At 40.4% G+C, this 14635-nt stretch overlaps 1 protein-coding gene across 12 annotated transcripts in view; it reads left to right on the top strand.

The window, feature by feature from the left end:
- Window positions 1-14635, top strand: part of SUN1 (Sad1 and UNC84 domain containing 1) — a 54627-nt gene that overhangs the window by 29718 nt on the left and 10274 nt on the right. For 5 of the 12 annotated variants that reach the window (XM_088657063.1, XM_088657066.1, XM_035132247.3 and 2 more), the window contains 11 exons: window positions 26-52; window positions 140-334; window positions 3193-3276; window positions 3810-3920; window positions 4655-4753; window positions 6592-6685; window positions 8902-8960; window positions 10532-10677; window positions 11445-11681; window positions 12299-12385; window positions 13557-13600. In XM_088657063.1, coding sequence (XP_088513189.1) covers window positions 26-52; window positions 140-334; window positions 3193-3276; window positions 3810-3920; window positions 4655-4753; window positions 6592-6685; window positions 8902-8960; window positions 10532-10677; window positions 11445-11681; window positions 12299-12385; window positions 13557-13600 — 1183 coding nt within the window. Of the gene's footprint in view, window positions 1-25; window positions 53-139; window positions 335-1459; window positions 1583-3192; window positions 3277-3809; window positions 3921-4654; window positions 4754-6591; window positions 6686-8901; window positions 8961-10531; window positions 10678-11444; window positions 11682-12298; window positions 12386-13556; window positions 13601-14635 lie in introns of all 12 variants that reach the window. The other 7 variants (XM_035132248.3, XM_088657062.1, XM_035132245.3 and 4 more) reach the window with 4 other exon arrangements.

Here is a 14635-nt window from a genome sequence, read left to right as displayed (position 1 = left end):
AACAAAGCATCCCTTTACTTTTCAGGTCTTGATGATGATGGCGATCTCAAAGGTAACCAGGCAGTGTTTTTCATTATAATTTCTTCTCTCCCCAATTCACTGAATTTGGATTGTTAGATTATTTATTGCCATTCAACAGGTGGAGATACTACAGTGATTCAGGGCAATGGTGACTTAGCAACAGTTGAGAACCAGACAACACTGAGCAATGGGTATACCTGCAGTGACTGCAGCATGCTTTCTGAGCGGAAGGAGGTCCTCACAGCATACTCGGCTGCTCGCATGCCATCCTCAAGAATTTACTCCAGGGATCGAAGCCAAAAACACAAGTCTAGTAAGTAATGTTGGTGTTCATTCTGTTGGTTTGCCACTGTTGAGAAATGGTGCATGAATGAAATCTTACTGTGTGGAAAATGTGTTGAGTTCCATTGGTTTAGGAGTATAGTCCTAAAGGTTGAGGAATTTTTGATTTAATAGAACGTTCCCATGGCAATCTATCTGTGACTGCTTCTGGCACAATGGAAGTTCTTTTCGAAGATCATGACATTCTTTCTAATTGAAAACAGAGAAACCCAAGCATTTTCTAGCATAGAAACAACAGCATGGTAGGAATTGGTTGCTTCATCTGAACTTGGTAGGCTCTCTTGATGAACAGGTTTATCCAACCCTCATGGGTATGGTAATCTCACATTACATATCTTCATTGTGAGGAAGGCATCTGATCACATTTTTGTTCAGAAAAACTCCATAAGCTGTGCAAATAGGCATCTGAAGTAGAAGGCACTAGAGCATGGTTACATTCTTAAATGAGGAAGAATTAAAAGGAGGAAACTTTTGGTTTCTCACTTTCAAGTGCACAATTTCCAGAACTACTTTCCCAGAGCAACTGTATCTAACACATCATTCTTTACTTCTGTCTTATTTTCCAGAATGATCCATCATCTCATTGGGGTTTCTTTACTTAGTGACAGCCTCTATGAAACTATAGGATTACATCTCTCAGTAGTATTGATAGTTTTTGCTTCTGAGAAGTTCTGCATTCTGCTTGTCTGAATGTATCCCATAGAAATTAGTGTTGAGAGCGGTTCATTCTTTCCGTGCCATTTTTTGAATGCTGAAGTTTTGCTCATCTGCCAACTTAAGCGTTTTGGCTAGTAAATTTGCAAAGCAAGAAATGCAGGAAACATTGTGCTACATATTTTTCTGAAGTTGTTAGTTACATGGACTGGTACTTAACAGTGTTTTTTGGTAACTTGGTTGTTGCCTTTTAACTCCACTTATTCTCCATGTGCTTGAATGAATGAAAGATAAAAATGACTGTTGCCATGGGGTGACTTCTCATATTTTGGCAAGTAAGAAATAACCACACTGCACCTACGTGGGTTAGCTTTGTATTTTCACTGTGTCAGTCAGTAGAGAAATGGAAGCAACTAACATGCTACTGATGCTCTTTTAATAGGGGGCCTCCCTTTCTACACAAATCAGATTCTGCGAGCAGCCAAGTATACCACAACATCTTTTTCATCACTCATAGTGCAGTTATTTCAAATGATCTTGCTGAAGCTGGGCTATGACTGTAAAGGTATTTTGTTTTTTAGCTTATCTTTTTCTTTGTCCATCCGTGCCACACACTTAAAAAACAAATTCTGAACCCCTCTGCTGCCTTAGTGTGTGTATGCTTCTTTATGTCTTTCACTCTGCAGCTTTATTATGTCCTCTTTGGTGACCTGACTGGCTTCTTTCTTGCTTTCAATTGCCTGCCTTATATATTCTCTTAGAAGTATCGGTATGCAGGCACAAGGCATTGGTGCAGGTTCTCCTTTTTTCTTCCTTTCTTGAAAAGGCATGAATAGTGGGCTTTGAATGAAAGCTTAACCTTGATTATGAAAGTAGATTATTTAAATTGCATTACATTGTAGATAAAAATCACACTGTCCCAGTCTTTAAGTGCTGGGGTTTTTCTTCTTTCTTTAGTGTTTATATACAGTGTATTTAACAATAAACACGCTTGCTTTGGTCAGGTGTATTGTATATTCCACCATAGAAGTGTAACTCCTGACTCTCATTGGCCAACTACTGCTTCTCATTTGCATTTTTAAGATAACCCCATTAAACATTTTTACATGAATGCCCAGAAATGTAATGTGTGGATGCGACAAGTGTGTTTTCATTTACATATATCATACCAGTCTGTGCCCAAGGGAGATGGGATGGTCTGCAGCTTCTGTAGCAAACCCACACTTCCATTGCATAATACTGTGCTTGCAATATTGGCCCTGGATACAAAGAACCATGCATCTAATGGCCAAGAGTGCTTTGGAATTATGTTTCTCAAGCACCATAGCAAACCTGTTTTTGGTACTGTGTGACATGATATTCTGATCTGCAAATTCCACTATATGGGGCTGAGCCCTTGGTGACCTCTTTGGATCCCAGTGTCGTCTAGTAATGGCCTTTCTCATCAAGATGTACTTGGTTTCTCTTTCACAATTTGTTTCCTGCAGGAAATCAAAGCATATTAAAGTATTTTAAAATATTTTTCTGGTGTCCTTTGGTCTCCAGAAGTGAAAAGAGAGTGTGTTTAAAATGTCAGAAACAGCAGGCCTGGTCTTCTAAGCAGGACAATATTAGCAAGCAACTATCACCCAGGAATATAAATACAGTAGCTTTAGAAATGCAGACTAGCAGAATTCATGAGCAGCACCACCACCCCCGGCAAAGAAACTAAGATGGAACATAGCTCATCCTAGCTAGTTCAACTTAAACATCCTTCTGGGTTGAGTTTCTTAGGACCTCAACTACCTTTTAACAAAAGAGAATAATTTACTTGCTGTCAGCTATGTTCAAACTGGGGTACTGTATATATGGGTACAATCCAAAGAACAGCTGGTCTTAAAATAGGCACACCCTGAGGGTCTTTATGTTTGTATTTCTTCACCACACTACTCCAAAGATACTTGTGCTGTCCCCTTTTTCTCCTTTCTGAGTGTGGGGTGGTGAGCTGCTTTCGTAAATAAGGTGACTTTCCATGTCACGTTGCAGTTTATCTGTGAAAGATGCTGTGCAAAGAAATCAAAAGATTGCAGTGGACACATTGTGCCTGCTGTTGGACCTTTCTGGGCTGTATTTTCTGTTTTTGTAGCCTGTGAAAATCTTTGTTCTTCTAAATTATTTGTTTTTCTTGTGCTGCAGCTCACTCTAGCTACTGTGGAAGCATGAATGTAAAAGAATTTCTCAGGGAAGATGGCCACCTAGGTATGAATGGAGAATCAATGTGTAAGTATTATTTTATTTATTGTTGCATTTAAATCCCACCTTTCCTTAAAGGAGATGAAGGTAGCATACATGGTGGCATTCCCATTTTGTCATAACAACCCTGTTAAACTGACTTTTGCAGGGATATTCCGTATTTTTGTGGAAGCTGGAAAAGCAATGTATCTTGGCCATGATTAATCCTGCACTTGCAGGAAGTTCCAGTTGTTTGCTCTGTTACCTCTCTAAGCTTTATTATCAATTGCTTTTTAACAGTTGTCTTTATATATGCAACTGTCTATTGGATTCAATTTTATTTGTCTGGGTGGCGAATCTGCAGCATGAATGTGTCAAGTGATACAGACCACAGAGGTTTGTGGCATGCCTGCCTCTCCCCCACTGCATTGCTGCCTGCTCCTATTTCTATAGACAAAAGGCAAAAGCACACCAAGATTCTGGGGGAGGAATCTGGGGGGAAATAAATTTCTGTGACATATCTGGCACACCACTGTCTTCTTGAATGTGTTATATTAATTGATTGTTACCACAACCAACAGGTGATGACTGTAAGGGGAAGAAACACCTTGAAACACACACAACAGCCCACATGCAATCCTCAAGGTCTAAAAGAGTAGCAAGGACCATTTGGCACATCTTTTCTTACCCAGGTTGACTTGCACCATTTTGTTTTCGTATTTTGATTTCTTTCGCTCTCATCATCACAATCTCTTCATTGTTAATTGCTCTCGCTGTTGTTGTTTTTAGAGCTTTCTTGCAAAGTAGATTAGAGTGACTTGCTTGTGTCAGCCAACACCTCTTATCACCTCTTGCTATGAGTTTAGGTTGACCCTTGTCATGAAGGAAGCTTGGAACAGATAATCCTCATTCTACATATGTTGCAGAACTGTTAGGAAGGCAGAATAAAATAGCTTGTGCTATTGTGCTAAAATGGAATGTTACAGATGCGGAACAATAATCTTAGAGAAGAGAGTTTCTGGGGGGCCCCCCAAAAATCTTCTAGCTAAAATAGATCTACACCTAATAAATGCAGTCTTTTAATAACAAATGATATCAGAAAGAGGCAGGTGGAAGTGCGTTGCTTTGCCATGTTTTGGCATGCTGCTTAGCAGTATGACTCAGTGAAGTAGTATTCTCTCTCAAAACCATTCTTGTTTATTAAAAAAAGCATGGTAGTAAACCCATGGAAAGTAGAGCCTGTTGAATTATCAAATCCAATGTTTCTTTATAATGTTAGTTCCAGTTTTTCTCTGCTGTAATGCTAATAAAATATTTTTTATGTGGATATAAAACAACAACAATCCCAGAGTGTTTTAAAATGGTAGTGTTTTTAATTGAAGATGCTCCCCATTTTCTGTGTTCATATTCATCTGTGTTATATTAGGTTACTTCTTGCTACATATGTTACAAAGAATGGGAACAGCAGGATGGTTTGTGTCCAGGAAGATTTTGTCACTCCTTTGGCTAGCCGTTGTGTCTCCAGGTTACTATTGATTTTGTGTGTGTATGTTTATGCTTTTGCATGAGTATTCTGCCTTTTAAAGCATACTGGCATCTTATAGTAGATGTGATCAGCTGATTTAACCTGGATTTGTGATCCTTAGGGCAGCTTCAAATGCTACACAGAAACATTTCCTACACAAAAAGCACTTCCTGTAAGTGCCATGGGGCTTGTTTGCACCATCAGTACACCTGATGAGGCATGGGCTTTGGAAAGAAGGCTTTCAATAGGCAGAAATCTCTGTATAGAACTACCTACCTAAACAGTCCCGAGATCAGGAGGAACCAACCACTTTCTGTTTCCTGCAGGCACTAGCCCTGCTATGAACAAAAGGTCACAAGTGTTCTCCATTGTCCTATACACCTCCGCCTTCTTAGTTCCTGAATGTCCAGCATTTTTATTTGGAAAGGAGGATGAAACTTGTGTGTAGACTCAGTGGCGTAGCTAGACCCTCGGGTGCCGGGGGCAGTCCGCACGTCATGCAGCCGGGGGCGGCGCGAGCTGCCTATTGGGGGCAGGGCGTGCTGCATGGAGCCTCTCTGCCGCCTCCCCCTCAGCTGTAGGGTGGCTGAGGGAGAGGCGGTGGGCAGGCGCAAGACCCACGCTGCCGTTTTAGGCAGCGTGGAACTTGCAGGCACCCAAGCCATCACATCACTCCCAGGAGAGACGTATGGCTGGCACACGCTGCAGGCACCGCAGTAAATTCCGGCCCCCACAGTGTGGCGCCCAGTGCCACTCGCGTTTCGTTAGGTTTGTTGACGGAACTAAAAAGTTTTGTGAGCCCAGGTTGTTGTTGTTTTATTTAAAAAACACCCTCATATTTTTGTGACCCTCCTCAGTGATGACACCCGAGTGGCCCGCACCCCCCCTTCCTCCGCCACTGTGTAGACTGGCTTCGTTTTCACATTGTTGCCTATGTTGAAGTGCTTTTCATGTAGGAAATGAACTTGTTTCAAGCATCCTTTTGGTTTTTCCATCATTGTTTGCTTAATGCTAACATCTGTAGCGTGGTTGTGTTCACAGCTTATTAATAACCCGGCATACCTGATACAGTGTGCCTGCTTCCAGTATTGCAAGGCAGAATTAGCTAGTTGCGAAAACAGAGGGCTGCTCTCAGAAATAGAGAAACTGACCCCTGGGCATCTTACTTCATCTCATTCCCCAAGGGGTTTCATTGACACACTAAGTACATATTAAGAATGCAGCTTCAGCATGCACAATCTTTTGTAAATTGTCAGACTTAAGTTGCTACTCCCTGCTGCATGACTTTGTGCGTGTGTGTGTGACATTTCAGGTTACAAATATAGGTTGTAATATGATGTGTTATGGACTGATTTTAATGTTGCATGTGTGTGGTCATTTGCCAATACTCATTTACTCCCAAAATCTGCATGTCATATAATATTCTTCTACAGCACTCCCCTGTTGCTTCTGCTCGTCCTCCTAAGGCAGTGGTTTTCAAACTGTGTTTCAGGGAAGCTTAGATCTCCTCAATGAAAAGATGCGTAATGGTGGACAAACTTTCCCAAGAGGCCACTCACCCAACATTACAGAGCATCCCCTGCAGTGTGAAGCTACAGGGCCATGTTGGCTATCTTCTTGGGTGCATCTTGGTTCATGGATGATAGTGGCCAAGCTCTGCAGGCCTAGCCAGTGTCTGTGTGAACGGAGGATGTGGCATAGAATATTTCCTTACAGGGATTCCCTGCAGACATGTTGATTTGGAAAAGTTTCCCTGAAGACCCAAACGTTTGAAAACTATTGTCTTCGGTGATTATCTTACATTCCCAATTCAGCCAGCGTTGTTTGTTCTCATCTAGGGAAGGCAGCTGCAGGAGTGTTCTGGTGGCTTGGGACTGGATGGTATCAACTTGTTACTCTGATTTCTTTGCTGAATGTATTCCTTCTTACAAGGTTTGTAAGCTTTTCTTAACAGAATTTGATCACCATGTGTTTAGAAGAGCCATGATTGTAGATCAGTTTTCTTCATCACAATTTCATCACAGGAAACAATTGGATTAAAGATGATACAGTCTCATTTTTCAGCTGGTTCATACATTATGGCAAACCACTAGATTATTACAAAGCGCAGGGAGTCTTGGACACAAATGTTCTCCCTCCAATCCATGATGTGCTTGCAAGCAGATTGGAAACTTTCACTTTCGTTTTAAATCAACCACAGTTTGTCAAGGACAAACGGTGATTAATTTTAATATTTAATCCTATTGCTGTTGGTTGAAATAAGTCAGCTTCAAACCACTGATTATAAAAATGACATGTTTCAACAAGCCATAGTTAACCACCGATTAGGTTACAGATGTAATGCTATACTGATGGTAGCTGAAAATGGAAATGAAAGTGTCCTGCCTTCACAGCTATGTTGTGGGTGCCAGGGTGCACACAGGCTGAGGCTTGCTGCTGCTTGTTCCTGTTATGACGAACCATGTGAATTGGAAAGCACTCAATTTGCTGAGCTTGCTTGGTGGTTATTAAATTCTGCAAGCTAGGCTAAGAAGTTGCCTCCTAGTTTCAATACTGCGCTTCTTAAGACAAAGTGGTAGATTTTCTTTGAAAGAACAACGCTACCCTGAGCAGATTGGGATCCAATTTAGGATAGATAGATAGATAGATAGAGATTTATTATTTTATTTTAGTAACCAAAACTAAAAAAGTATGCCATGTTAATTTCCCTTGCTGTATAAATTGTTGGGATATTTGTACACCGAACTGCTCAAGCAGTGAGGAATGGTATGGATTGTGTGTCTGACTTTCCTGTGGGAAAGGAAGCTGTGTTTATCTTCCTTTCTTCCCACATGATGTTTTTGTGTCTTCTTTCTTTCACTTCTGGTTCTAGATGTGACTGGAAGCAAGATGCCGAGCTCTGTCTTTATACTCTCAGCAGCAGAGTTTTATTCTGTATATGGCCCTAAATAAAGTAGCAGCAAATATACTTTATGGCTCTCTTTATCTGTGTGTGCTATTCTTCATGGACACGGAGGACAGTCGCATATTACACCGGCGTGCCTGGGGGCAGACTCACCGTTAGCCCCTGCCCGGCAATGCCAACATAAATATCTTGGAAGTTTCCCCCCAAAAGTATTTGAATTAAAATATCTTATTTTAAATGAATAAAATAAAATAAAGCATAGTTAATGTACATAAAAACAAATTCAAATCAAACAAATTCTTTGTTTGGAAACTTCAGTTTATTGTAATATTTGTAAGTATTTACAAAGATGGCAAATCTTTTTAAAGAAAGAAAATGTTAGCAATGAAACTGGTTAAATTAATTTGGCCATGCTCTAAGAGCTTCCTGTCTCCATTCCAGTTGCTCAGTTTCACTTGTATTAATTCATTATATTTTTTTAAAAAATGTATGTACAGTGGTACCTCGGGTTACGAACGTGATCCGTTCCGGATCGCAGTTCGTAACCCAAAAAGTTCGTAACCCGAAAACGGCGTTTTGCGCATGCGCAAAGCGCTATTTTCGCGCTTTGTGCATGCGCAAATGCGTGCACGCTTCTGCGCACACACACGCGCCGAAAATACTTCCAGGTTTGCGCAGTTCGTAACCCGGGTTGTTCGTAACCCGAGGTGTTCGCAACCCGAGGTACGACTGTAGTAATGTATTTCACAAATGGAAACTTTTCCATGGATGAATATAGCAGTGGAAAAAATTCCATCCCACATCACTTCTCTAAATTTATTTTTTAAATTGACTTTATAACACAGAGGAGAGATAATGGCCACAATCCTAAAATCCATGCAATTTATTTTCTGCGACCATCAGGACTGGAACACAAGCTTCTGTTGAGAACATCAGTGAGTTCCAGAGGCAGTTTGCAGTACATCACGCCAAGTCACTGTTCAAGAGAGAAAAGTCCTCCTAGGCACCTTTTAAGCTTATGGGCAAATCTAAACTGTTCTAGATTGTGGCCTGTAATCTAATATGTGCTGCTGTTTTTTCTCTGAATGAGTTACAAAACTATCTTCATAATGTGGGCATTGTTATAGATAATGGTCATAAAGAGCTTAAGTAATGGAATTGAAATTTTCGGTTATACGTTACATGTTCCGGCAACTAATGGCAGTGAGCTAATTGCAGTGAAATTCCTTTATCTATTTTCCAGATGCCTTCCAAAGATATTCAGACTGCTGTTGTTTCTCCTCCCGCTATTGCTGTTGCTAGGTAGGCGGAAATGTATCAGTAGAATGAGCCTGAAATCTTACTAATCTAGGTTACCTATTTATAGGGTTGTGTGTATTCAGCCTACATGTGTGGCCCACTCAGACTGAATGCAGCCAACCAGCCACATAACACTGGTTCATCTAGAACAGGGATGTCCAACTTCCAAGAGACTGTGATCTACTTCCACTATAAAAACACTGGCAGTGATCTACCCATTGGATTGACCAAAGTTGTTGGGCTTTTTGGGGGGGAGCCTTCACCAAAGTTGTTGTGGTTTTTTGGGGTGTGTGTGTCGCTCAATCAGAATCACACGATCGACCAGGAACGCCCCACGATCAACTGGCCGATTGCGATCAACTGGTTGGACATCCCAGATCTAGAATAATTCCCAAGCTTGGATCTCAAGCTGTTTTTGGACTACAACTCCCATCATCCCCAGCTAGCAGGACCAGTGGTCAGAGATGATGGGAACTGTAGTCCAAAAACAACTGGAGGCCCAAGTTTGGGAAACACTTATCTAAAAGCTTGAACAGCCTTTTTTCCTGCTTGCCTAGGTCTGGAAGTGTGTGTGTGTACACATACCTAGTACCTGGTGAGCCACAATTATAAATAATTCATTGCAGAGCCCAGCATCCAATCCATGTAGGTGTGGTCCACTCGCACCACAGCTGGAAGGTTAAGAGTGTGCCCAGCTACACATATGGTGAATCTTTGTAGCAATAGAAGAGTCTAAGTACAATAATGATGTAGAATAGCACTTCATATAGAGGGATGACTGGAAGGTTTTAAGTTTAAGTAGCAGAATTGGTAGAAATCATTAATTTATTGGAGGGCATGGGCCCTGGGATTTATTGGGAACATTGGAAGCTCCTTTATTCTAAGTCAGGCTATTGGTCCACATCACTCTCTACGTCTGCACTGACTGGCAGTGATTCTCTATGATCTCAGACAGGGGGCTTTTCCAGCCCTATCAGGAGATGCTGGAGATCGTAACTGAGGCCTTCCGCGTGCAACACATATGCTTTCCAAGTGAGTCAGGGCACTTCCCTGTTGCTCTTGAGTTCCCATAGTTTTCATATCTGCATTGAGAAATGATATAGACCATGGGTAGGCAAACTAAGGCCTGGGGGCCAGATCGGACCAATCGCCTTCTAAATCTGGCCCGCGGACGGTCCGGGAATCAGCGTGTTTTTACATGAGTAGAATGTGTCCTTTTATTTAAAATGTGTATCTGGGTTATTTGTGGGGCCTGCCTGGTGTTTTTATATGAGTAGAATGTGTGCTTTTATTTCAAATGCATCTCTGGGTTATTTGTGGGGCATAGGAATTCGTTCATTCCCCCCCCCCAAAAAAAATATAGTCCGGCCCCCCACAAGGTCTGAGGGACAGTGGCCTGCCCCCTGCTGAAAAAGTTTGGTGACTCCAGATATAGACTGTGGTCAAAGATATTAATTTAATGATTAATGCCAAATTAAAGTTGGATTATTTTGTCGAACTTACTTTAGAAAAAAATATGAGGATTTCCTGTTATCAAGATCTTTATCTTTACCCCCTTTTTGCCTTTCTTTTAGGATTATGGCACTGGGGTACCGAAGGTTTCCTTTCATTATTGCCAGCTTTGAATTGGACGGGCATACACAGAATACACAGCTGGGAAGATTCTGCAAATATTATTGAGCCTCAGCCCGATGCCTCTTATACTCTTCCATACCCTGATGTAAGTGCTTTTAAAAAACATGTGTCTTAAGGCTTTTTGTTTCGCAAGTGAATGCTAAGGGGCTCCAGATGTTGCTCACTTTCCTATTAGATGATGGCCTTTGGTCTATCCATCTGCAAATGAATACCTGCCAATATTGTGGAGGGTTGGGAGTGATACAACCAAGCGCTCTGGCCATATTATTTTGTTCCTGTTGTGCAGGCCTGTCTTGACTTTCCAGATGTCTGACAGACTCTCTCTTTTTGAAACCCCAGAGCACGAGGCTGGCTTGATGCTTCACAAGTTGTGTTGGTTTGATAGATAGCTCATCAATATGCATAGTGCATTGTTTTGTTTTGTTTTGTTTTGTTTTGTTTTTTAAAAAGCTCCTTCCCCAATGGATGACCTTTGGACTCCTCCCCGTGTGCAGTGTATCCTTTAAATCCATGTCTTAAATTATATTTTATCACTTGTTGCTTTGAGGATAATGAGAATTAATCCCAAAATCTGGAATAAACTCCCAAGAGAGGTATGCCATTCTTATCACTGCCTGTTTTTAGGCAAAACAGTGTAGACAATTTTATTTCATTGGATCTTTTCTGAATGGTCTTATTATTCAGGATTAACTGCAGCTGCTACTTTAGTCTGCTGCTCTAGCTTGTTTTAAGGGTTTTTTTTTTACAGCTTTAATTTGTTGCAGTTGTGAGCTATTGTTATTGTAAACCACTATGAATCTTTTAGAACAGAGCTGGAGTATAAATGAATAAATACCCTTAAACATTTTATAGGAAACTATGAAGGTATTTGATGCAGATCGTGTGATAGAGCTGGAAAAGAAAATGGCCTTTATGTCTAAGAGATGGCATCATCGGGATGAAGAATATAGTAAAATGCTACTTCTCCTGCAAAGCCTTCAAGATCAAATTACCCAGATGAATGACAAAAGTGAAATGCTGACACTCATAAAAAATGTGGTGGGCCAGCATATTAAAGAAATGAAACCTGATGAAACGCCACACCCAGAGGTAATTTGTTTGGAACTGTTTCTTAAAACTTGGGAGTTTTAATGTGATCATTACAAACTTGTCATTCAAATACTCAATAACGCTTCTGTTGTAGGAGGCTGTTTAGAACTGACATGGGAAATGAGAGCTTGTGTGGGTGGGATACAAGTGTTTTCAGCTTGCACATGATAATAGTTTAGCAGATTGCATTATCGTCATTCTCACTGGAAGCATTTCATTATAATTCCATTTAGCCAAATGTATATGCTTAACCAGAAGATGTGTTTCACAACTGAGATTTTAAATGTGAGTTGTGGTAACATTAAAAATGCATTATTTGATATAAAGCCCAACATGCAGTACATTTAACACACGTTCCTATGATTAGCTTAAGAGTTGAATCACTGTCTTTTAAAGGAAGAAAATAACGCTTTTCATGAATGGATTTTAAAATGATACCATTTTGCTTCTTTACCTTTTCAAACTGCATTAAATAGCTCTCATATGGTCATTGTACTTGTTCGGGATGAACAGATATTATTTTGGGTTGTGTGGTTAAAATCCATACAATAATTAAATATGGGAGGGATCTTGTGAGAAATAAGCTTCAAAATTACTATTCTCTTTTATCTTTAAAGCGTGACTTTCTGACCTTGCACCAAGAACATGAATGGCGCATTGTAGCTTTAGAAGATCTCCTTGCAAAACTCTCTGAAAAATCGGAGGTAATGAAAAGAATGAAAGACTTGCTTTAAGAGTTTCTTTCAGTAGCAAAGGCTGTAATTTTAAGAATACTTGATTGGAAGTAAGTCCCAGTGAAATCTACAGGTTGCTTCCAAGCAAATATGCTTAGGGAAGGGGAAGAAGAAAAAGAGAAATCTGTTACATCTTAAGTGTGGAACCTCAGGCCTCTCTATTTTTGGAGATGCTGTTGCAAACCCTTCTCTAATTGGTCACCTGGCCAGAATGTCTCCTTGAACTTTGGTAATGCCTCTTGCTTGCCTAGATGGGAAGAGGTGTATTTGGGCACAAAGTGGTAGTTTAATGGCTATTATACTGGGCTTATCACTGGGGGTACCCTTTGGCATTTTATAATCTCTCAATCATACTAGCTTCTCAGGATGGTTGTGAGGATAAATACCATGAGATGCTCATAAGGCCAAAAGTGTGCCAAATGTATAATTTGTTGTGAGAACCAGAATTTTCAAATTTGGAAGGCAGATCTATTTTCCAGCATTAAGAAACATTTTTTAAAAAATTGCAGTTAGCACTCTTAACCATTTCTCAAAAGCATGAAAAAATAAGATATGTGCTGAGATAATGGGAGACAGTTGGTTTGACCAAACAAGATTTATGCTGGATAAGCATCAGACAGAAAGAGGAAAGGATTTTTCACTTGCAAAGAGGCCCTAGTTAAAATACGATTAGTAACCTCAAGTTGCAGTCTTGGGATCCAGAGTGTTATGTGGATCTCCATATGTCAGGTAATGTTTCTTCTTCTTCTCTGGAAGAAGGATTATGCCTTCCTTTCTTGTAATGCACTCCCTTCCCCCATAGCCATATGTTGAGTTAATGGATAAGAGCTGGATTACAATAACCACCACCACCGAGTAGTTTAAGAGCAATTTTCTTCCCCAAGTCACATGCAGTCCCAATTGGAGTCCAGTGCCTCTGCCACTTTCTCTCACCTGCCCCCATTCCACCATGGCATGAATATGTCAAAATTGCTATCAGAAATTTTGAATGGAGTTTAGAAAGTATGCAAATTGGTTCCTCATCATCTACTTTTTCCAAGTCCAAGTTTCTGTTGTATGGGAATCTTTTCTTCACAGCATCTCTTCTGTAGTTCAGAATAAGGAGGTTCCATGTGAATTTAATCATTTTATTATTTTTCAGGGCATTCAAAAGGAACTTGAGCTAACCAACGCACAAAGAGTGAGGTATGGCTGCAGCTAGTTCCTTGAACTGAGTACTCTGCCACTAAGCAGTTAAAACTAGCCTGTAAACAGATGATAGCTGTTCTTCTTTTAACACCTCTGAACTAAAGGTGGGTGGGTGGCTCTATAAGGGAGGTGGATTTAGCTACTGAATCTTTGATCTTCGTTGTCACTATACTGCATCTTGAAATTACATTCTAAAACTTGCTATAAGTCTGGAATATCATTCCATCATTCTACTGACTCAGAATTTATTTTCTTTCTGGTGACTTATTTTAATTCTATACTTGTTTTACACCAGCTTAAACCATATGCTCAGAAAATTGATTTTAAAGTTTCAAAATTCAGTTTGTTTGCTGATTACCTTACAGCTGCTTTGTGCTGAAACTATGCAGTTAGGGAATTCAGCATTTTCTCCCCACCATGCTACTTTAAAACAACAATTGAAATTTAATGTCTTGTTTCATGCCTACATATAGTAGCAAATTCAACAAAATGCTGTGAATTGTATAGAAATTTCCAAAGAATCATATGAACTTTGGGTGGCTTTGAACATTTCCCCAGATGAATAATAAGCAAAGTGTGAATGGTTCATACCTTCATCTCCATTACTGCTTTTTTATCTTGTTCATAGTGGAGTAGAGGGAACATGTTTATCACATCAAATATGCTCTTGCATACATAGAAAACACATCTCTCTGCCAAAAACTTGCTCATTTTGTTTTACTTCAGCGTACTGTTTTTTTTACTGTTACTAGGGGCGCGGGTGGCACGGTGGTCAAAACCACTGAGCCTCTTGGGATTGCCGATCAGAAGGTTGGCTGTTTGAATCCCCTCAACGGGTGAGCTCCCGTTGCTCAGTCCCAGCTCCTGTCAACCTAGCAGTTCAAAAGCACGCCAAAAAGTGCAAATACAGTGGTACCTCAGTTTAAGTACACAGTTGGTTCCGGAAGTCTGTACTGAAGCGTACTTAACCTGAAGCAAACTTTCCCATTGAAAGTAATGGAAAGTGGATTAATCCTTTCCAGACGGGTCCGC

This window comes from Zootoca vivipara, chromosome 13 (assembly GCF_965207765.1).
Source record: "Zootoca vivipara chromosome 13, rZooViv2.hap1.1, whole genome shotgun sequence".
Taxonomy (NCBI): domain Eukaryota; kingdom Metazoa; phylum Chordata; class Lepidosauria; order Squamata; family Lacertidae; genus Zootoca; species Zootoca vivipara.
Note: the sequence above shows the minus strand (reverse complement) of the source record. Positions and strands in the feature narration are given on the sequence as shown.